This window comes from Panthera leo, chromosome E2 (genome assembly GCF_018350215.1).
Source record: "Panthera leo isolate Ple1 chromosome E2, P.leo_Ple1_pat1.1, whole genome shotgun sequence".
Classification (NCBI taxonomy): Eukaryota; Metazoa; Chordata; class Mammalia; order Carnivora; family Felidae; genus Panthera; species Panthera leo.
The window spans coordinates 17,913,665-17,935,394 of record NC_056693.1 but is presented as its reverse complement, the minus strand read 5'-3'; the positions used below and the strand labels follow the sequence as shown (position 1 = coordinate 17,935,394).

Here is a 21,730-nt window from a genome sequence, read left to right as displayed (position 1 = left end):
TCCCTGGCTGGGCTTAGAAGCACTCTTTGGGGAGCAGGGCTCGACATCCCCAGACCTGGAAATAGCGGGGAGCTTTATAAGTTTACCTAGCCAAACACGTAAATGGGCATTTTCAGTGCCCATCACATCTTCCTGAAACCTCCTAAGTGTGTGCTGAGTGCAACCCATTCCACAAAGGAGGAAGCAGAGGCTTTTAGCAAGGCCAAAGCCAAGCTGAGACTCAGACCGGTTGTCTTCTCACTCCAGCTTGTGCTCTCAGCACCAAGGTAGGGGGTCTTCTGGACCGGGCCTTCTGGAGCCCACAGCCTTCCAGGCTTTCATCCATTCAGCAACCTCACCGAAGGCCTAGCCAGTGCTGGGGACATGGTGACTGAAGCAGTCTCAGGCCCTGTTCCCTCAGAGCACATGGTCCAGTGGCAGAAGATAGGCCCACTGCCACACAGTGAGAGCCCAGAGTGGTCGGGACTGGGATAGTGGAGCCCAGGGTGCTGACCTGGCAGTCAGGAAGGGCTTCCTGAAGGAACTTGCCACTTCTGAGTCTGTCTCATGCTCTTCATGTCATTCTCTCCCAGTTTCTGCAGTTCTCATCCTCTGGATCTCAGACTGTTTTCCAGTTTCTTCACTCTGCCAAACCCCAGCCAACTTCTCTTGCCGTACATCTGTGTGGGCGTCCTCGAGTGTTTCTCTGTGTCTATTTCCCTGAATGTGTCTGTGAGTGCCCCTCTGTTTCTTGTCTCTAAGTGTCTGTATCTCTCTGAGTTTCTATTCTCTGCATCTGCAGGTCTCTCTTTTCCCAGCCCCAAGCTTGACTCTGCCTGTCTGAAGTGTCCAAGCAGAATCTTGAACACTAGGCTAAGAGCTTAGACTTTGCCTTGAAGGCAGCAGCAAGCCCTAAGAAGTTGAAACCAAGTTCACGCGGGGGACTGGCATCAGATTTGCACTTTAGAAACAGCCCTGACACTGCCATGCTGTGGACTGGAGGTCTGAAAGGGGCTAGGGCAGGGACCAGGCAGAGGAGGGATACTCCATGATTCAAGCATGGGGAAGGGATGAGGGTCTCCCAGGGCCAAAGCCAGCAGAACCCTGGGTTGAGAAAGGGCACTCGGAGGAGGAAGGAAACAATGCCAAGGCCTCTCAGGAAGCTGATTACCCAGGAGAGGTGTCAAATTTCCTCTGTTCCCGCCTTCCTCCCTTACTGCTCCCTCTCTGACGTCACATTTTCCAGTCTGGTTAGAAGGGTGAGGGTCTCCCTCCCTCACAGGAAGTGTCCTTCAGCCCCCTGTCACCTGGGCCAGACAACCCAGCCCCAGGACCCTCAGACCCTATCCCCACATCACTAGCCCTCCCTGCTCCTGACCCCCTTCTGCTCACTTCAGTCAGGGAGGGCAACAAGGGAGGAGATGGGAAGAGGGAATGATTCCAAAAATGAAGTTTTAAATGTGTGTGTTTAAGTCTCCCTGAGGAAAGGGAAAGAAAGCTCGGTGGGGTTGGGAGACAGATGGACAGAGATGGAGAGGATGTGGCAAGCAGAGATGAGAGAGACAGATGGAGAGGCGAGAATGGCAGGTCAAGGCAGTACAATGGGAGGGAAGATGGGGAGAACACCCAGAGAGAGAGAGAGATGGAGACTTGAGAGATAAGGAAGTAGGGAGAGAGAAGGGAAGGGACTGAGATTCAGCAGGAGAGACTGGGTGACAAGGCCTCACTGGATCAGGCCTGGTGCAACAGAGACCCAGAGCCAGGGACACCAACCTAGAGTAGGGAGTCATGGAGACTGACACACAGGAGAGAGACCAGCTTCAGGGGGAGGAGGCCTGGGGCATGGTGGGGAACACTAGGTTAGGGTACCCTTCAGGTCCTTGGGTTGGATAGATGGTGGAGCAGTGACCTGGGTGCTCTTTGCTCACCCAATGCTGAAGCCAATCCCAACACCACCCACCCACCATGTGCCCTGGGAAGTGGCTCTCCCCTTTCAAGCCCAGCTTCCTCCTGTAACACCAACAGAAGAGTAGTGCTCACACTTCCATCCTCCCACCCTCAGAATGGTAAATGGTTAATGGTCAAGCAGGGTGAATATTGAAAAATGCCCATTATTAAGGAGGTTATTTTTAATGGTAAACACTTACTAATACAGCATAATGGGTACAACCACAGGCTCTGAAGCCAAGCTACCTGGGTTTAGGGTTACCAGATTTAGGAAATAAAAATACAGGACACCTAGTTAAATTTGAAGCTCAAATAAACAAATAATTTTTTAGTATAAGTATGTCCCAACTATTGCATTTATAGATGTATATGTTATATGTATACGTGAGGGGCGGGGGGGGGGGGGGGATGCTGAATCATTTGAAGTAAGTTACAGACATCATAACACTTCGCCCCTAAATATGTGTCCATTTCCTTATAGAGACATCTTTCATGTTATAATACCATGATCACATCTAAGAAAATGAATAATTCTATATCTTATATTCAGTTCATACTCAAATTTTCCCCATTTGTCTCAAACTATTATAGCATGGAAAGGCATGGATTCCGGACATGAAGAGAAGTGGAAGGAAGTCTGTTTCAATTTCCCCTTTCATAAAATGAAGACTAGTACCTACCTCATAAAAGGATTAAGTGAAAACCCAGTGACACAGTTGGTGGCAGGCAATGAGCCCTCAATAAATGTTAGCTATTAGAAGTACTGTCGTTATTATTTATATCGTTGATGCTGTTACCATGATTGGCACTCAAGAGCAGCCCCAGAATGTCGTCCTCAAAGCCCTCGAAGGGGAGAACTCTGCCCAGTTGGGGATTCTGGGTCAGCTTCCCCCAACCATATCCTTCCTCCCCACCCCCCACGCAGTCCCCCTGCAGATTGTGACGTAGGCCGACCTGGGGTCTGGCCGGAAATCCCCCTTCCTGTTGTAGATAAGCTTGGCGCAACCCAACTGACCCCAGACCCTCCCCCCTCTCCCCCCCCCCATGTCGCAGGATCAAGACCCAAGACGGAGAACCTGTCCAGCAAGCCCCCCGCCCCACCCCCATCATCCCGTAAACTCCCCTCCGCACCCCGGGTCTCGCGCAGCCCGCTGTTCCCCAAGCTCCTGTCCAAGTCCAAGCCATCCCCGCAACAGGATAGCTGGAGCTGTCAGGAGGCGGCGGACGGCCATCCCTGAGGGGGGTGGAGGGTGGGGGGGGACGACGCTTGGCCCCGCCTCTGTCCCTGCAACTCGACCCAGCTGCGACCCCCAGCTCTGACGTCTCGGAAAATTCCCCCCCTGCCCCGGCCCCCAGGGGAGGGGGTGCATGGTATGAAATGGGGCTGAGACCCCTGGCTGGGGACAGAGAAACCCGCCAGAGGTGAGCCATGAACTGGGGACTGGATGTCTGGGGGTCTGGACTCTTGGGTCTGAGGGAGGGAGAGGGCTGAGGTCCCTTACTCCTAGTCTGAGAAAAAAGGACACTGGAGGCCAAGATTCCAGGGTCTCGGGGAAGAAGGGAACAAAAGGCCTGGACTTCTGGGTCTGAGGGAGTCTCCAGCCAGACTCCAAGGTCCCTAAGTGTCACCAGCTCACCCCTTCCCCTTTTTTCCCCTGCCCAGAACATTCACAAGGAGCATCCATGGACTTGTGGAACTGGGATGAAGCTTCACCGCAGGAAGTGCCCCCAGGGAACAGGCTTTCAGGACTGGGTAGGCTGCTGCACTGAGTCACTGTATGGGGAGGGTGCACAGGTGGGGGTCTCTGCTGACCCCGACCCAGCCCTAACCTCCTCATTGCCTGCAGAAGGAGCTGAGCTCGGCTTCTATTTCCCTGAGCTGGCGTTCCCAGGGGACACGCTGACAGTGGAGACACGCTGGAAAGGTGGTTGTGGGCTGGGACCCTTGGGAGCTGAGGAAGGTGAGAGACTGGGGTGCTGGGACTGAGGGAGGAAGGGTGTGTTCCTGGACTCCGGAGGCAAAAAGGGGGGAGGGCTGCGGGCTTGAAGTCCTGAGGTTGAAAGACGACGAGGCCAGGGTCCTGAGTTCTAGGTATGCGTGAGTAGGGGCTGGAGGTAATAACTCATTCCCTGAAGAATAAAGACTGCTGCGTGAGTGGTCGAGGGGACGTCTCTAGTCGTTGCTCACACCTTCCCTAAACTCTGTTCGTTCTTATCCCTCGCAGGGCTTTCACCGCTGGACTGGGGCTCCACGTTAACGCATCCAGAAGCTACACGGGGGGCGGGTGAGTGTGTACACAGAGGAGGGGGAAGAAAGACACTGGGGTCCTCCTCCGTAGCTGGAGGTTTAAACTACTCGATCGTTGAGGGGAACGGGGCTAGGACGGGAAACACCTGTGTCCTCGATGTGGCATGGCCTAGATCCGGGAGCCCAGGGCCCCAGAGCTTAGAGCTTAGACTCCAAGAACCCCCGAGCCAGAGACCGGGACACCTAGGCTCCCCTCACTTGAGATCTGTTGCTCCTCACAGATCCCGCCCGTCAGGCTCTTCCGTGGTCGGGAGACTGGACAGACTTGACGTGCAACGGCTCGGACCACTGGAACGGCTTCTCCCAGGCCCCGGGCCCCGCCCCTCCCGGCCTGGGCCCCGCCCCCTTCGCCGGTTCTGCGGGGCCAACGGATCAGAACTGTGCCACCTCCGGGGGAGGGACCAATTCGTGGTCTTGTGCCCAGGCCGCCCCCAGCTCCACCAACTGGGACAGTTCTATTGGTCTCGACGGCGCCACCTACTGGGGCAAGGGCCTCCGCGGGGAGCCTCACGCGGACTCTACCATTTCGTGGGTTGGACCTGCGGTCTCAGACTATACCACCTCCTGGGTCTCGGGGCTGCATACGGACTGCACCACTTCTTCAAAGGGATACCAGGCTTCAGATCTCACCACGTCCTCTGAACCCAGCCAGCAGTCGGACCACGTAACCTTGGCTTGTTACCCCAAAAGTAACCATCGAGGTGAGGGGTCCGCAAGACCCGAATCTAATGAGGCGGGGCCTAGGCGCGTAGGGGCGGGACCCAGGAAACTGGAAGTGAAGGGGCGAGGCTGTTACCTAAGAGTCCGAGAGAAGTGGTGACGGTGAGTCCTGGGGGAGGAGAGGACTAAGACACTGGTAGTCTTCCAGGGAGCAAGAGACCTAGGCTCCTGGATTCGTTGAGAGGAAAGAGGTGAGGGTCTGGATATCTGGGTCTCCAAGATGTGGCACCCAAACTCCTAAGTTTCAGAGATGGGGGCCCCGTCTGCCTGGGTCCCTGAGGCCGATGCTGGGGATCCTTATATGGAGGGATCCGGACTCGCTGGGCCCGAAGGGGATGGACTGCTGGGCCCCGAGTTGGGAAAACCGGACACGTGGACCTTCGAAGCGAGGGAGCCCGGACATATGGGTCATCGAAGCGACTTGGTCCGGGGCTAGGAAGCCTGAGTGTTCACCTGCCTGCACTCCGCAGGTCCCATTCAGCTGTGGCAGTTCCTCCTGGAGCTGCTCCGAGACGGGGAGCGTAGCAACTGCATCCGCTGGACGGGCAACAGCCGCGAGTTCCAGCTGTGTGACCCCAGAGAGGTGGGGCAGCTTCCCAGACCGGCCAAGTCGAGGCAGTTTGCCTAGTACTTTACCCCACCCCCACCCCCCCACCCCCACCCCAGCTCGTACTCATCTCTACCCCCGCAGGAGTTAAAGGGACTAACTCTTGCCCAAAACGTACCCGAAACCGCGTCCCCCGCCCCGCGCGTCTGTTGCCTAGCCAGGCTCCCTCCTGACTCTCAGACTAAGCCCAGCCTCCGTCCTAGGTGGCGCGGCTCTGGGGTGAGCGCAAGAGGAAGCCCGGCATGAACTACGAGAAGCTGAGCCGAGGCCTGCGCTACTACTACCGCCGCGACATCGTGCGCAAGAGCGGTGGGCGCAAGTACACGTACCGTTTCGGGGGCCGCGTACCCGGCCTGGCCCATACCGACTGCGCGGGAGGTGGACCGGGAGGAGCGACCCAATAAAAATACCCCGTCAAATTAGTCGTGTGTGCTGCCTGCGTCCTTCCCACTGACACTGACTAAACCCACTAAGGACCCTAAGTGTGCACCACCACACTCACATCCCACCCCCACCCCCGGCCTGTGTGATCTTCAGACGCGCGCGCGGTGACTAAAACACACCCAGACCCTTAGGGGACCTACTTGCATGTTCACTGTGTGATGGGATGTTCAAAGGAATCAACTCAGTCCCTTTAGGGCCTACTGTGTGCCTGCCCGTGCTGGGACTTGTAAAGGAATCGGACCCAATCACTAACGTTTGAGTTTACCTGCTGTGTCCCTTCTGAAGAGAAGACTCAAAACTCCAAAAGAGGACTTATGTGTGTTCTTCCAGTGCTTGGGACCATTAAGTAATTAGACTTAGTGCTAGATCCCCCAAACCACCTACTGTCTCACCACTCCAAGTTGAGGGTGGTTGAACTTGGATCTAGATCCCAAGGAGAGCCTACCCCATTCTGGGAACCACTGAGTCCCTAAAGAGTGGTCCTCCTATGGACTGACAAAATGACAATTTTAAATATTTGGTCTGAGAAGGACTCACCAGGAAGGTGACATTGAAGCAAAGACCTGAAGGAAGTGAGGAAGGGAGCCAGCTTCACAAAAAGCATTCCAGGCCAAGGGGAGAGCAAATACAAAAGGCCCTTAGAGGGAAGCCAGACTGCGTGTTTAAACAGGAAGAGGCCACTATGGCTGGAGCAGTGGGAATAAAGAGAAAAGGATAAGAAATGAGGGTATAAGAGGGACCAACCTGTGTAGGTCATTTATAAGGACTTTGGCTTTTGACTGAAAGAGTCAGACAAGACCCAATGGGAGGGTTCTAAGCCAAAGGGAAGTGATGACTGAGGTGTTAACGGGGTCTCTCTGGCTGAGTGGATGATTGTGGAGGGCAGTGGGGAAACCAGGAGGCTAGGGTGTGGGCTGCTTCTATAGCCTAGGCTGGCTGTGCCTGTGGCTTGAACCAGATGTCGAAGATTCTGGATATATTGCTTCAGGCAGACAAGATTTCTTGATCAGCTAGCTGTGAGGTGTGAGAGAAAGAGTCAGGGATACTTCTGTGACTAGAATAGATGTGTCACTTTCCAAGATGGACTAATTTCTGCCAGACCCAAGCTTTTATGTTCTTAACCCCTCCTCTCTGTGATGCAGGACTTTGGTTTGAGCCTTCAGGCACCCAAATCTGTGTTAATTTGTGCCTTCTGGAGTTTGGGGAAAGACGGTAATGAACAGGGAGGTGGGAGTCTGGATATTCCTCACAGTATGACAAATGACCCTGGGAGAAAGACTGGTTCGATTTCAAACCCCTAACAATTGATCCCGTAATAATCATGAAGAGGGTAGGGACTCGTGTTTGTTCAGTGATGCATCCCCAACCCTTATCGAAGTACCTGGCACTGGGTAAGCGTTAAACAAGCAATACCTGCATGAATAAGGATACTTCCGCTGGGATACTTTTCCCTCGGCCCACTCTGCAGATAGTCCCAGGACTCGAAACTCCTTTCCCTAGGTAAAAACAAGAGATGACAAACTGTAACCAGGCGTCTCAAGCCCAGGTCGGACCTTCGAAAAGCGCACGCCAGCTCACGATTGGGCCGGAAGTGATGATCAACGGGCATTCAGCCCAATAGGATTTCGGAGCTCTCCCGGATGGGCGTGGCCTTAATGGCTCCAGAGACGGCTTTTCCGCGGGCGGTCTAGCCTCGCGGAAAACTCTCACACACGCTGACTCGCTCCGCTTCCGGCCGGCCTCAATTCCGCTTCCGGTCCGACTCTGGCGTCTTTGCTGAGGGTCACATTGAGCTGCAAGGTGCTTCGGGGGTGTCTTTAGGTGAGTGTCCAGGGCTTGGGAAGCTGGGACCCTATCCTGGGGAACTGAGGAACCGGACCCTCGTTTCCCCGAGGACGAAGTGAGTTTCCGGCCCGCGGCGTCTGCACCGCCCCCCCCCCCCCCAACCCCGGTCCCTAGGGTCCTGTTCTGTTAGTATTCGTAGCTAACGATTATTTCGGTCTTCCTTAATTAATGCCAGGTAACGTTTCACGCGACTTTATTAATTCATTTAATCTTCACTCCAGCCCTATGAGGAAAGGCCCGTAATTATCCCTTTTTGACAGTGAAGCAACTGAGGATCAGCGATATTAAGCTACTTAGCCGGCGACCGGGGTTTGGATTCCGTAGTTAGGACTGTAGTGCCCTCAATCAGCGGGCCCTAGGCAGGCGTGGCTCCCGTGGCTTGCCCGGGCCGCGGCCTGGCCTTGCACCCAGGTTTCTGGTTCCTCCTCCCTCTTGAATGTTAGAGGGCCTAAGAGTCATTCCTGAACCACCCTCCCTCCCAGGTCTCCCCCCAAAACAACACTTCAGAACAACTCTTCTTCTGTGTCCCAGCGCTGGTATTCTACGTCTCCTCCCCATGCGCCTCTACCCTTTCCCCCCAAAGATTCTACTGTGGTGCCCCAGATCCCCACCACTACCTTGGGTCCCTTGAATTTAACACTGGCCTGCTCACTACGTTGGGTCCCTTGAATTTACATGGGCCTTTGTAACCCCATTACTCTTTGAATTCTCTGGAATAGAGGCAGTTTCACATTCCATGGAGAAAACTGTGTGTCACCTCATAAGAGATACAGCAGAGCTTTGTGATTCTCAGTCTGCAAAGTCCATAGAATGCAAGGTGTGCTAGTACTTGAAGGGGGGAAAATTACATATGTATTTTTCCTAACCTTTTTAAAAATTTTTCTTTTTAACTGTTTATTTTTGAGAGAAGCGAGCGGGGAGGGGCAGAGAGGGAGACAGAGAGTCCCAAGCAGGCTCCTGGAGTGTCAGCACAGAGCCTGACGCGGGGTTCCAACTCACCAACTATGAGATACAAACTGAGCTGAAATCAAGAGCTGGAGGCTTAACAGACTGAGCCATCCAGGCACCCCTTTATTCTTCTTAATCTCTAATTTAAATGTAGCATTTCCTTTTAAGAATGGAGGCATCAATCTTGGTAACAGTCATCATCTGTCGCTTTGTCAGCAATCAAAATCACGGGTCATCTTATATCACATTATGGTTGCAGATGTCACAGAATACATCTTCACTCGTGACTACTTCAGAATTGTGGTAGTTAATAAATCCTCTGCTACATACAACTGGTTTTCTTTATGGTCCTATGCAATCTTTTAATGCATTAAAAAATATTCTGAGAAAGGGTTCATTAGATCCCTGAGGAGTTCGTGGTACCAAGGAGATTAAGAACCTCTACAGTGTAGATCTGTCAGTGATGGAGTGTGGCTCCTCCACTTGTATGACCTTGGGAAGTCACTTGGACACCCTGTCCCTTGTCTGTGAAACAGTGATAGTGATAAGTAATAGTTCCTACCTTTTAGAGTGGCTGCAGGAGTAAAGTGTGTAGAACAGTGCTTGGCCTATACTGAGTACTCAGTGAATGTTGGCCAGTGTTATTTTGGGACGAATAAGGCCGGATTTTGCTAAGGAGTCCCATCCCCCCGCCCTGCCAAGCCCTGCTGTGACTTCCACACTTAGATGTGTGGATTTGCCCCACCCTTTACCTCTGTTTGTATATGCTGAGAGGTAGAAGGTGGTGGCTGATTCACACCTAACCTACCCCGTTATTCTGCGTCTGGGTGAGCTGACCTCCCCATGCCCAGGTCCCTTAGAACTTTTGCCAACCTCCATTGCCTATGCCTCCAGGACTCAGCACCATGGCAGAAGACATCAAGACCAAAATCAAGAACTACCAGACTGCCCCTTTTGACAGCCGCTTCCCCAACCAGAACCAGACCAGGAACTGCTGGCAGAACTACCTGGGTAAGCAGGGCGTAGATGTGGGAGGGGATGCAGACCTTTTCCTGGTCCCTCACCTCGTGTCGCTTATCTGTTGTCTCCTACTGGATCTGTACATCCCAGGCCTCTTTTTTTGTTGTTGTGGGCATCCCACCTTGCAGGGCCCATGCCCCTCATCACAGCTGTGTTCAAGTTCCAGGATCTAGGTCAGGATCACAAACTTTGGTTCCTATAATGATTTTTTTTTTTTTTTTTTTGAAGACTATTTGTGTGTATATGTGACAGATGTAACATACATAAAGGAAATATGTAAAGCATAATGTACACCTAAATGAATAATACTAAAGTGATTCCCCTGCGTAATTATAACCTGGATAAAAAATTAGATACTGGCCAGCATCCTGAGCTTCCCTGCCTACTGCATGCCTTGCCTTGAATACAGCATCCTACTCTGCCCACTAGAGATGTAACCTTGCCGACTTAAGGCAATCACATTTTGGTTTTATCACTGCTTTTAGGTTTGCCTCTTGATGAACTTTATAGACATTATACATAGTCTCGGTTTTTTAATTTCTTCATTTGGCAGTTTTGAAGATTCATCCATGCTATGATGTATGGTTTGGTCATTTTCATAGTGTATAATTTTCCATAATTTATTTCTGGACCCTTGCATGGTTTCCAGTTGGGGGCTTTTATGAATGATGATGCTATGAATGTTCTGTGTAATTTGATGTGCATATGAATGCTTTTGTTATGTAGAGAATGTGCCCAGGAGTACAATACTTGGAGTATTTTTCTCTTTTTTAATTAATTTTCTACTTTTATTTTATTTATTTATTTTAAAGATTTTATTTTTAAGTAATCTTTGCACCCACTGTGGGGCTCAAACTCACAGCTTCGAGATAAAGAGTTGCATGCTCTACCGACAGGCACCCCTTAATTGCCTACTTTTAAAGGTGTTTTTATTTTTAGTTTATTTATTTATTTTGAGAGAGAGAGCTCCACCAGGGGAGGGCCAAGAGAGAGGATCCCAGGCAGCCTCCCCATAGTTCAGCACAGATCCTGGTGGGAGAAAGGAGAGGCTCAGACTCACAAACCATAAGATCAGGACCTGAGCTGAAACCTATAGTCGAATGAATGAGCCATCCAGGCGCCCCTAGTTTCCTACTTTTAAAAACAAGATTATCCCCTTCCCGTCTTAGGATGCCAGCATCTTAGCATCAAGATCATCTTCCCTTTCCCTTGCCCTGGTTTTGGACTTCCATAGTCCCTGCACATGTCCCTCATGTTACCTCCTCATTCCTGACCCCAGAATTTTCAGGTCAAACAGTAGTTCTCTAGGGGCCACGAGATCAATTTGGCGAGGCATGTCTAGCCTTTTTCAGCACATTTGTAGGAATGTACATTCTTTGTCAAACGTGTGTGTGTGTATGCATAACTGCTGTGAAGTGAAAAATATTTCTCTGAGTTTTGATCAAAAATGTGTTCTAGGGGCAACTGGGTGGCTCAGTTGGTTAAGTGTTGGGCTCTTGATTTTGGCTCAGGTCATGATCACACAGTTTGTGAGTTGGAGCCCTGAGTTGGGCTCTTCACTGACCTCACAGAGCCTGCTTGGGATTCTCTGTCTCTCTGTCTCTCTCTCTCTGCGTGCTCCCCCTCCCCCACTTGTTCTCTCTCTCTCTTTCTCTCTCTCTCTCTCAAAAATAAACATTTTTTTAAAAATGTGTTCCAGTCCTTGGTCTGGGCTGAACCTGAGCCCCTTTCTTCACAGACTTTCACCGCTGTGAGAAGGCGATGACTGCTAAAGGGGGTGATGTCTCCGTGTGTGAATGGTACCGGCGTGTGTACAAGTCCCTCTGCCCCATATCCTGGGTATGTACTGCCTGCTGGGGCCCTTGGAACGCTGGATGGGGTCTTAGCAGAAGGGAGTGTAGTAACTCGGTGGGGGCTCATCTGTGAGAGGCAGAGGAAGCACAGGGCATCGCACTGTCCATGGGACTTGACCTTTGCTTTGTGGAATTGCCCTCCTCCTCTCTTTTTAATGATACTCTCAGCCAGTCAGGACTCTCAGCTGGGGCAGCTGGGGCCGCCTCCATGCTACATCCATCTTGCTCATGCAGCCCACAAATATGCGTATGGCCGGCTCCCTGTCCCTGTGGGGCTCGCCATCTTGTGCAGTTCTGTGCCTTTTATTATGAACACATTGAAATTATACATAAAAGTAGAGAGAATAATTCAGTGACCTTCCACTTATACCCACTCCCCAAATTGAGTATTTTCAAGATTTTTCCACATTCCCTTCTTCTGTCCCCTTTTCTTTGCTATAGTATTCTGAAGGAAATCTCAAACATGTCTTTTTACCCCCACCTACTTCCGTGTGCTTCTCTAGAAGATGCAGACACAGTAAGGCAATCTGGCTAGCCCTGATTGACCAGACCTTTTGTCACTATTTAATACTCTGTCACACACTTTAAATAAAGAATTTATCTTTAGGGGCCCAAGTCCTTCTGATTGAGCCCCCCGCCTCCCAAATATTTATGTTTAACATTGTACTATTTCCTCAAATCAAAGATCCTCTTGACTGCAAGAAACATTGAGAAATCTTTTTTTAAAATGCCAGAAAGGAATGCAATTAATGCTAATTTCATTATGCAAAATGCAAAATTCATTCTCTCTCTGACCCTCCCCCGTTCATGCTGTGTCTCTCTCTCTCTGTCTCAAAAATAAATAAACGTTAAAAAAAAAAAAAAGCCAACTGTGAGCAGTACAGTAAAATAAAAAGTAGAAGCCGTCTTGTGCTCCCCAGTGCTCCTTCCCTGAGGTAACTAGTGTTAACTCACTCCCTTTTTCCTGTGGAGCCTCTGTATGGATGAGTCACACGACGTAGTCTTCGAATTGCTTTGACTTCTCAGTGTGTCTTGAAGCCTTTTTTTATAATAATGCATACAGATCTGCCGTTTTAGGTTTTAGTAACTTTCAGATGCTTTTATTTAACTGATTCCCTTTTGATGGAGATTATGTTCTAATTTTTCAGTATATATGAAGCATCCTTGATGTACGCCTTTGGGGCTTATTTCTTGAGAACAGATTGCCTTAATGCAGTCTTCCTCAGCTTGCTTGGCTCTCCTCCCACCTCTCTGGCCACATTGTCTCATGTGTCTTTGAGTGCCCTGTGCCCTTCCAGGATTTCTCCTTGTCGCTGGGTGATCTTGGGTAGCATGATGTTGTGAATTCATAACATCCCTCCTCCAGCCTCAGAGCCTCCATTGGGTGCATGCTGGACAGAGGCCTGGGAAGCATGCTTCCGGCCCCGGTGCTGCCCTACGCCCCATTCTCCAGGACCTGGGCCTGCCCTTACCTTGGGAGCAGCAGATTGTGTGGTTCCTACCCTCAGGTGCCTGCTGTGTCTGCCCTGTTAGGGCTGAATATAAATGTATTCTGCCAAGTCCCTTTTAAACCTGGCTGCCCTGGCTTCTTTATTTTAAAAACTTGGTGAAGTAAAAACAAGTGTTTTGTTATTGCTGTTGTTGTTGTTAAATTTTTTTTTCATGTTTATTCATTTTTGAGAGAGACAGAGCATGAGCCAGGGAGGGTCAGAGAGAGAGGAAGACCCAGAATCTGAAGTAGCCTCCAGGTTACGAGCTCTCAGCACAGAGCCCGACGAGGGGCTCAAACTCATGACCTGTGAGATCATGACCTGAGCTGAAGTCGGACACTTAACCGACTGAGCCACCCAGGCACCCCTGTTTTGTTTTTTATGAAAAATATAACCACTTCACAAAAACTTAAAAAAATAGAGAAAGGGCAGAAAAATTTTCCCCATCCTCCTGACCTCCCTAATAATACTGTAGCATTTCCAGGTGTTTCCTGTGTATTATTTTCAATTAGTCTCTAATCCCAGTATGTGTATTTTGGAAGGGCATTTAAAACATTTTTTCCAACCATGTTTTATTTTCCAGGTTAAAAAATCTTGAGTTTCTCTATGAAAAAATAGCACTGACTTTTGTGGAATCTTCAAAACAGGAGATTTATGTAATGTAGAAAGTGAAAGCCCCCGAGCCATTCCCTTCTGATCCCAAAGTTAACTTTCCTTAGTCATTTGGCACAAATCTTTTACTTCCTTTTCTGTGTGCTAATGTGTGTGTATGTGTAGATGTGTGGTTATGTACTTTTTAATACTAATATGGGTCATACTCCTGACACTGTTTTATGCTTTGCTTTTTTTACTTAACATGCATTGTGTACCTACTTCCATGTCCATACAATCTGCTCACTTATTGGGCAGCCATCATCTTAATAGTTATAAAATATTTCCTTCCCTTTTAGCTGGATTCACATCTTTTCACTATTTTAGATGATACTTCAGTGTACATTTCCATTCCGGGAAATGTTTTCTTCTCTATTTGAATGGTTCCCTTAGTTTCCTTTCCATGAAGTGGGATTATTGGGCAAAGTGAAATTTCCAAGTTATCAGACCAACCTGATCTTTTAAAAAGAGATGGAGAGGAGGGTAAGGGGCATTAAGGAATCTACTCCTGAAATCTGTTTCATATGCTAACTAATTTGGATGTAAATTTTTAAAAAATATAATAAAATTTTAAAAAAAAAGGAGATGGAGAGGGGCGCCTGGATGACTCAGTTGGTTAAGCATTCAACTTTGACTCAAGTCATGATCTCATGGTTCCTGGGCTCGAGCCCTGCATCGGGCTCTGTGCTGACAGTGCAGAGCCTGGAGCCTGCTTCGGATTCTGGGTCTCCCTCTCTCTCTCTGCCCCTTGCCTACTCGAGCTCTATCTCTGTCTCTCAAAAATAAACATTTTTTAAAAAGAGAGAGATGGAGAGAGGGTCAATCCCAGCGACTGAGAAGTTCACTCATAGAGTACTGTGGACAGTACAAGTCCAGTATGAGGGAATCCAGGTGAGCGTTGACCTGAAAAGATGTCCATCTCCACTCAAGTCATCAGGAAAACACAGCTTAAAACAACAGAGAGAAGCTTGTTTTTACCTTGCATTCTGGTGCAAGAATTATAAAGATGGACAGTGCTAAATGTTAGTTGTTCTATAAATTGGTACAATCTCTTTTGAGGCCAGTTTGGCAGGATCTTTCAAAATGGAAAAAAACATACACGTGGCAGTTTTGCATCTAGACCTACAAAGATGCTCCTGTGTGAGGATCTTCATTGCAGAGTTGTTTGTAATTCGGAAACAACCCGAGCTAGATAAATGTTGGTACGTTTATCTTGATCTTTGTGACAGAAAACAGAAAGAGCTCTAAGACTTGTGGGAAAAGCAAGTTGCAGGACAATACGTAGTGTGGCCCAATTTGTCTGTATGTTTTTTAAAGTACAGAGTATTCATGATACATGGTGTGTAAGTATGTAAATAAAATACACATCACTTAACTATGAGCCAGCTCATTTGTAAGCACTTGATATCCTCTAAGGGCAAACATGCTGCAAAACAGGATGAGATGGATACTGTTATCGCTATCCTCATTTTTTTTTAATGTTTTATTTATTTTTTGGAGACAGCGCGAGCAGGGGAGGGGCAGAGAGAGGGAGACACAGACTCCGAAGCAGGCTCCAGGCTCCTTGCTGTCAGCACAGAGCCCGGTGCAGGGCTCGAACCCACAAACCATGAGATCATGACCTGAGCTGAAGTCAGACGCTTAACCGACTGAGCCACCCAGGTGCCCCTCACTGTCCTCATTTTATACAATTAAAAACTGAGGCCCTGAGGGGTGCCTGGGTGGCAAGTCTGTCGCGCATCCAGGTCTTGATTTTGGCTCAGGTCATGATCTCATGGTTTCGTGAGTTCAAACCCAGTGTCCAGTTCTGTGCTGGGCGTGGAGCCTGCTTAAGATTCTTTCTCTCTCCCTCTGCCTCCCTCCCCACCTTGTGTGTTCTCTCTCTCTTTCTCAAAATAAAAATTTAAAATTAAAAAAAAAACAGGCCCTGAAAGATTAAGTAATTTGCCCGAGGTGTCACAGCTAGGAATTCAGACTCAGTCTTCCTTATTATCCGTGCTTTGGTCCACTGCCTCTAATACATGGCATATATATGTGAGTGTGAGGGTGTATGTATATCAGTGGTTGTGCTTCTGACTGCCTGTAGGAAGGTCCACAGGTTGCGGAGTGTTTCTTCTAGGGAGCGTTAACAGTTTGATACGGGCCTTTCTGTTATTTTTTATATGCCTATATGCGTACATCTGTGATCAGCAGGATCACACTCTGTATTCAGTTTTGCACCTTTTTGCACTTGGGAGATCCACTCGTGCCAGGGCATAGATGAGCCTCTTTTTTGTCTCGCAGCTGCCTAGTGTTCTTTCCTGTATTCTGACAACCATCACTGAGTGTTAACTCTGGGGTTCCTGAGATACGGCACAGCCGCACTCTTGAACCTCTTTACAGTCACACATCTCCCCAGGGACAGCCCTGCAGTGAATGTGGGATTTTTCTGCATGTTACTCGCCCCCCTCCAACCCTCACTCCTGAAATAGTGGCAGTACTGGGCTTACTTGTTGACGACTGAGCAGGTGAGCAAAGTGAGGAAGACCAAGGTCACTCATCTGGTTTCCCCACAGGGGAAGGGAGTAACATTGGCTGTGTTTCCACAGGTGGCAGCCTGGGACGACCGCCGGGCGGAAGGCACGTTTCCTGGGAAGATCTGAACTGGCTCCACCCACCTCTCCTCCGTACTCCATCCTTCTCCTAGGGCAGTGAAGGGGGACCTGGGTACATGGTGATCCCCACCCTGGGATCCTGAAGCATGGCTTAACTAATAATAAACACTCATTGGAAAAGTGTAAGACTGTGTATGTGTGAAAGAGCTGGATGATCGGGCAAGAAGCTGGGGTAGAATTAGTACCTTGACCAGTAAGAGGGGCTTCAGGGTGATTGTTTTTTTTCTGTTTTGTTTTGTTTTGTTTTATGTTATGTTATTAAACTGACTGCCTTCTCTATACCAGACAGTAGAGTGAGTTGATTATACAAAATAGCCTCGAGCCCCTATACATGCTAAAATTTATCTGATTATTCCTTTATTATCTATATAATTACAAGAAACTTTTTTTATGTAATTTTTGAACCATGTGAAAACAGTATAATAAAAACTTCTGTGTAGCCATCACCTAGTTTTAACAGTTATCAACAGAATACCAATCAGTTTCATCTCTAATTATTCCCCTCCCCCCTAGGTGATTTTAAAGCAAATCCTGGGGATTTATCCAGAGATAAGTAAGTATATGTATCTCTTAGAGATGCAGATTTATTTTACACATGATTACACTGCCATGATTACATCTAAGATATTAACGGTACACTTTTAATATCGTCTGATCGGTTTTCTTCACAGTGTGGAATTTCTCCCTCTATTTTGGTCCTCCTTTTTCATGTTGATCGTGGTGATGATCGGAGGTCGTTTTAAGCAGGCCAGATGAACATTTTTTCTTGCTGCCCCCAAAGGAATTGCCACACAATAGTCCAGAATATCACCCACCAGATTTGTCAGCAGGGAGCTCCTGAGACAGTTGACTCGCTTAGAGCACCAGGTTGTGGCTGAATTGGTGTTTCCTCAAGACCACTCAAGTGGTTGAGAGACAGGCTTATCTGAAGCATATTCGGGCGAGCAGAGAGAGGATTCTTGCATTGAGGGAAAATGGCCTAGGGAGGGGTCTTCTGAAATGGCTGCCTATGAGGAGGAGAGGCTCTAAACAGAGGATCCTCATGTATGCCCAGGGACTTTGAGGAACTGTAGCTTATGTCATGTGTTGGAAATAAGAAAGAACTTAAACATGGTGAGAATTTCAAGTGAATCAGGAAGTCCAGAGAAAAATCCAGATGTAGGACTCACTCTGACCCCAGATGCCCAATTCTGTCTGGAGGCAACCGCCATCAGCAGTTTCCCATGCATTCTTCCGGAGACTGCCCACACATCTAGAAGTATTTATATGTGTATATATAAATGTATATACTTGATACGTATTTGATTTGGTAAAGCTTTGATATGGTTCTATTTCCTCTCTGATCCACCACTTCTTGTTTGCTCCTGCGGTTCCTGCCAAGCTGGCCTTCTCAGTGTGACAGGAACTGTGAGCAAACCAGAAGTGTCAACGTATGCCAGGCTGGCTCCAACCTCAAGGCCTTTGCACTTGCTGTTTGCCCTGCCTGGAATGCCTTTCCACCACATACCCACCAGGTCTTCCTCACATACAACTTAGGCCCTCCCTCGATCTCTTGACCTACGGTTTCAACCCCCATACACAACGTTTGCAGCCCTTGACTCCTTTTGTTTCGTAAGCACTTGACCACTAACATTCCCTATGTTGTACTTAATTCATCCTTGATAATTTCCCCCCTCCACACACACTGGAATGTAATTTCCATGAGGGCAGGGATTTTTTAAAATCTATATTCCCTCTTTAAATACTTTATTATGAAAAATTTCAAGCATACAGAAAAAGTGGACATCCGTATAGTTGCTATCATACCCACCGCTTAAATTTAACAATTGTTAATATTGTTAAATTTACTGTACAATTAATTTACAAAGTAAATATTCTCATATTTACTTTGTGTCTACATATTCTTTTTACTGAACCAATGAAAAGTGCAGTTGGAAGAGCGCCTGGATGGCTCAGTCAAGCGTCCGACTTTAGCTCAGGTCATGACCTCACGGTTCATGGTTTAGAGCCCCACGTCAGGCTCTGCTGGCAGCTCAGAGCCTGGAGCCTGCTTCAGGTTCTGTGTCTCCCTCTCTCTTTACCCCTCCTCCACTCACGCTCTCTCAAAAATGAATAAACATTAAAAAAAATTTTTTTCTTTTAATAAAAGTACAGTAGGCCCTCAAGCAAGGTGAAGGTTAGGAATGCCGACAATCCATGTATTAAAAAAAAAATCTATAACTTTCGACTTCCCACAAACCTAGCTACTAGTAGCCTACTACTGACTGGAAGCCTTTCTGATAACAGAAATAGTCGATTAACACTCTATTATTTTCTATGTTCTATGTATTATATACTATCCTTACAATAAAGTAAGCTAGAGAGAAGAAAATGTTATTTAAAAACCATAAGAAAGAGAAAATACATTTACAGTACTGCATGTATATGTAAATCTGCTCGTAAGTGGACCCTTGCAATTCAAATACGTCTTGGTTCAAGAGTAACTAATTTCCAAATATCTTAACACCTCAGTCCTAAGCACTTAAGTATGTATCTCTGAAAAATGACGCGTTCCTTCATACCATTATCACTTGTAAGAAAAACTAACATTAATTCTCTAATGTCTGATATTCCGATTTCCCAAATTGTACCCCAAAAGTCTTCTATACTGTTGTTTGTGTTTTGTTCCAGGATCCAATGAAAGTTCAAATTCTACGTTGGTTTTTTAGGTCTCTAATGTCTTTTTAAATTCTACAGTAGCCTCCCTGCTCCGCCCCACCCAGTTTTATAAGACGGGACTTTTTTTTAAGAGGCCAGGCCAGCTGTCTTGTAGAATGTCCCCCGCTCTGGATTTGCCTAATTGTTTTCTCATGGTGTCAATTAACTTCTGCCATCTTCTGGAGATCTTACAAACTGGGAGTTTGCTCTAAAGGCCTGATTAGGTGCAGGGTAAGTACTTTTTACAAGAATCCTTCCTATGTATCTGACTTCTTGCTTCCCGTCAGGAGGTACTTGGTGCCATGTTGCCCCAATAGTGCCGGTCAAGTCTAATCCCTGGGAATGGTGATGGCCACCAGGTGTCTCCTCCAGAAAGATGTTATCCCTTTTCGTCACAGGCAGATGACCTGTTGGGGGGTGCTGTGATGAATGGTTCTGCCATGGCACCTGCACAACCTTGCACCTCTCCACGTAAGCCACACAGGGAAAACTTAACTGTGATCTGACCCGAACTTTGGCAGAAGGCCTGCTGACTCCGGAAACGAAGATGAGTGGTCTTGTGAAGAGCTGCCGTGAGGCAGTTTCTCATCCACTTCCATCTCTTCTTTAATGTTTATTTCTGAGAGAGAGAGATAGTGCAAGCAGGGGAGGGGCAGAGAGAGGGAGACACAAAATCTGAAGCAGGCTCCAGGCTCTGAGCTGTCAGCACAGAGCCCAATGTGGAGTTTGAACCATGAACCATGAGATCATGACCTGAGCCGAAGGTGGACGCTCAACTGATGGCCACACAGGCGCCCCCCCCCCCCCGCCCCCACCTCTGTCTCTTGCAGGAGACTCCTACAGGACCGTTTCTCATCCACCTCCCTTGTTTCCGTTCAGCGTAGGACTTTCTTCCTCACCCTTCCGTAGAGCTGCAGGCTATAAAACGACTCTGAAGCTACCATGCTGAGCACCTTACCTGCCTTATCTCTGGCCTAACAACTCGAGCTAAAAATTTTATTATGACCCCTACTATACAAGTGAGGAAACTGACACTTCCAGCCCTCTGCCAGTTGACGTGGCTGTGGATTTCCTTTTCGTGTGTCTGTACAGGAGAGGGTTCAGTGCAGAAAACCGAAAACTCCCAAAGCATATTCAGTAGAAAGACAATGTGAGGAATTTGGATATAGTATCACACCCTTATTTCATTATATTTAACTCAACACGAGCCTACATTTTACAGTTTTGTTGTTTTTTTATGTTTATTTTTGAGAGCATGAATGGGGAGGTGCAGAGGACAGCATCTGAAGTTGGCTCTGCGTTGACAGCAGAGAGCCCGAAATGGGGCTCACGAACCTGAGCTGAAGTCGGATGCTCAAATGACTGAGCCACCCAGGTGCTCCAATATTTCTTATTTTTAAGTCATCTCTGTACCCACCATGGGGCTTGAAATTCACAACCCCAATATCAAGAGTCACATGCTCCACCAACTGAGCCAGTCAGGCACCCCGAACATTTTTAATGACATTTATGAGACCGTTGGAAATTTGAATACTGACTGAATATTTTATTCTGTTAAGGAGTTATTGTTAATTTTTTAGGTGTGATGACAATACTGAGGTTGTGTTTTAAGCTTTTCTTTTTTAGAGATACTTCCTGAGAGTACTAAATACTGACATATTTATGGTTTCCAAAAATGCTTAAAATTGGATCAAAACTCCTTAGCAGTTGGAAGACCAAGAGAAGCGGGCTCTAGCCTGGGTTTGCAGAAATGACTCTCAAGAAAATACTCAAGGGGTGCCTGGGTGGCTCAGTCAGTTATATGTCTGGCTACGGCTCAGGTCATGATCTCACGGTTCGTGAGTTTGAGCCCCACATCAGGCTCCGGGCCGTGGAGCCTGCTTCAGTTTCTGTGTCTCCCTTTCTCTCTCTGTCCCTACCCTGATCACTCGCTCCCACTCTCCCTCTCTCTCTCTCTCTCCCTCTCCCCCCCCCTCAGAAAATGAATAAAACATTTTTTAAAAATTAAAAAAAAAAAATACTCCAGCACAGGCATGCTACAGGGCCCAGCTACCCCTCCTATAATTGAGAAGTTGAGCAGTGCCTACTGGTGCCATGAACATGCTATTACAACTGCTCCAGGAGCAAGAGCCCACCATTCCCATGGCTGCTACACGGCATAAAGCTGGAGCCAGGGTAGGGGTGTCCAGGACAGTGCTTGGAAAATACCTCAAGTGGAAGGGGGTTACCCTGCCTTACTGCCACTCCCCCATACTCCCAATCTTAGGGGCTTTCACTACCAGAACCAGTTGGACACCCCAAACTCTGAGTGAGGTTGAGCCCAGGTAACCTTTTTCCCCCCAGCTTTACATATTGTGTAAGTTTATGCTGTACAACATAATCATTTGATTCATGTACGTATTACAAAATGATTACCATAATAAGGTTGGTTAATACATCCATCACCTCACATAATTACTTTTTTTTGAGAGAGAGGGAGATCTACAGAAGCAGGGCTCACCCAAAGCAGGGCTCGGACTCATTAACTGTGAGATCGTGACCTGAGCCAAAGTCAGGTGCTTAACCAA

General features: G+C 48.0%; 2 protein-coding genes across 4 annotated transcripts; both read left to right on the top strand.

Moving 5' to 3' along the window:
• Nucleotides 1-2,949: 2,949 nt before the first annotated feature.
• Nucleotides 2,950-5,983, top strand: ETV2 (ETS variant transcription factor 2). Of its 2 annotated transcripts, none has more exons than XM_042919112.1 (7): nucleotides 2,950-3,348; nucleotides 3,590-3,679; nucleotides 3,750-3,887; nucleotides 4,152-4,211; nucleotides 4,456-4,935; nucleotides 5,425-5,537; nucleotides 5,765-5,983. In XM_042919112.1, the coding sequence occupies exons 2-7, from the start codon at nucleotides 3,610-3,612 to the stop codon at nucleotides 5,963-5,965; spliced, it is 1,062 nt and encodes a 353-aa protein (XP_042775046.1). In that variant the 5' UTR covers nucleotides 2,950-3,348; nucleotides 3,590-3,609; the 3' UTR covers nucleotides 5,966-5,983. The 2 variants fall into 2 exon arrangements, with proteins under 2 accessions (XP_042775046.1, XP_042775048.1); XM_042919114.1 differs by having other exon boundaries at nucleotides 2,951-3,348; nucleotides 3,774-3,887.
• Nucleotides 5,984-7,692: 1,709 nt separating this feature from the next.
• On the top strand, nucleotides 7,693-16,592 carry LOC122208263 (cytochrome c oxidase subunit 6B1). 2 transcript variants are annotated; one of them, XM_042919174.1, is made up of 4 exons: nucleotides 7,693-7,826; nucleotides 9,693-9,809; nucleotides 11,557-11,657; nucleotides 16,401-16,592. In XM_042919174.1, exons 2-4 carry the CDS (start codon nucleotides 9,704-9,706, stop codon nucleotides 16,452-16,454), a joined length of 261 nt encoding a protein of 86 aa, XP_042775108.1. In that variant the 5' UTR covers nucleotides 7,693-7,826; nucleotides 9,693-9,703; the 3' UTR covers nucleotides 16,455-16,592. The 2 variants fall into 2 exon arrangements, with proteins under 2 accessions (XP_042775108.1, XP_042775110.1); XM_042919176.1 differs by lacking the exon at nucleotides 7,693-7,826 and adding an exon at nucleotides 7,881-7,905.
• Nucleotides 16,593-21,730: the final 5,138 nt, after the last annotated feature.

Coding starts and splice junctions, on each gene's coding strand:
- ETV2 (XM_042919112.1), top strand. CDS start 3,610: ATGGACTTGTGGAACTGGGATGAAGCTTCACCGCAGGAAGTGCCCCCA. Junction 4,212..4,455: donor AGAAGCTACACGGGGGGCGG/GTGAGTGTGTAC, acceptor TGCTCCTCACAG/ATCCCGCCCGTCAGGCTCTT. Junction 4,936..5,424: donor CCCCAAAAGTAACCATCGAG/GTGAGGGGTCCG, acceptor TGCACTCCGCAG/GTCCCATTCAGCTGTGGCAG.
- LOC122208263 (XM_042919174.1), top strand. CDS start 9,704: ATGGCAGAAGACATCAAGACCAAAATCAAGAACTACCAGACTGCCCCT. Junction 9,810..11,556: donor CTGCTGGCAGAACTACCTGG/GTAAGCAGGGCG, acceptor CTTTCTTCACAG/ACTTTCACCGCTGTGAGAAG. Junction 11,658..16,400: donor CCCTCTGCCCCATATCCTGG/GTATGTACTGCC, acceptor GTGTTTCCACAG/GTGGCAGCCTGGGACGACCG.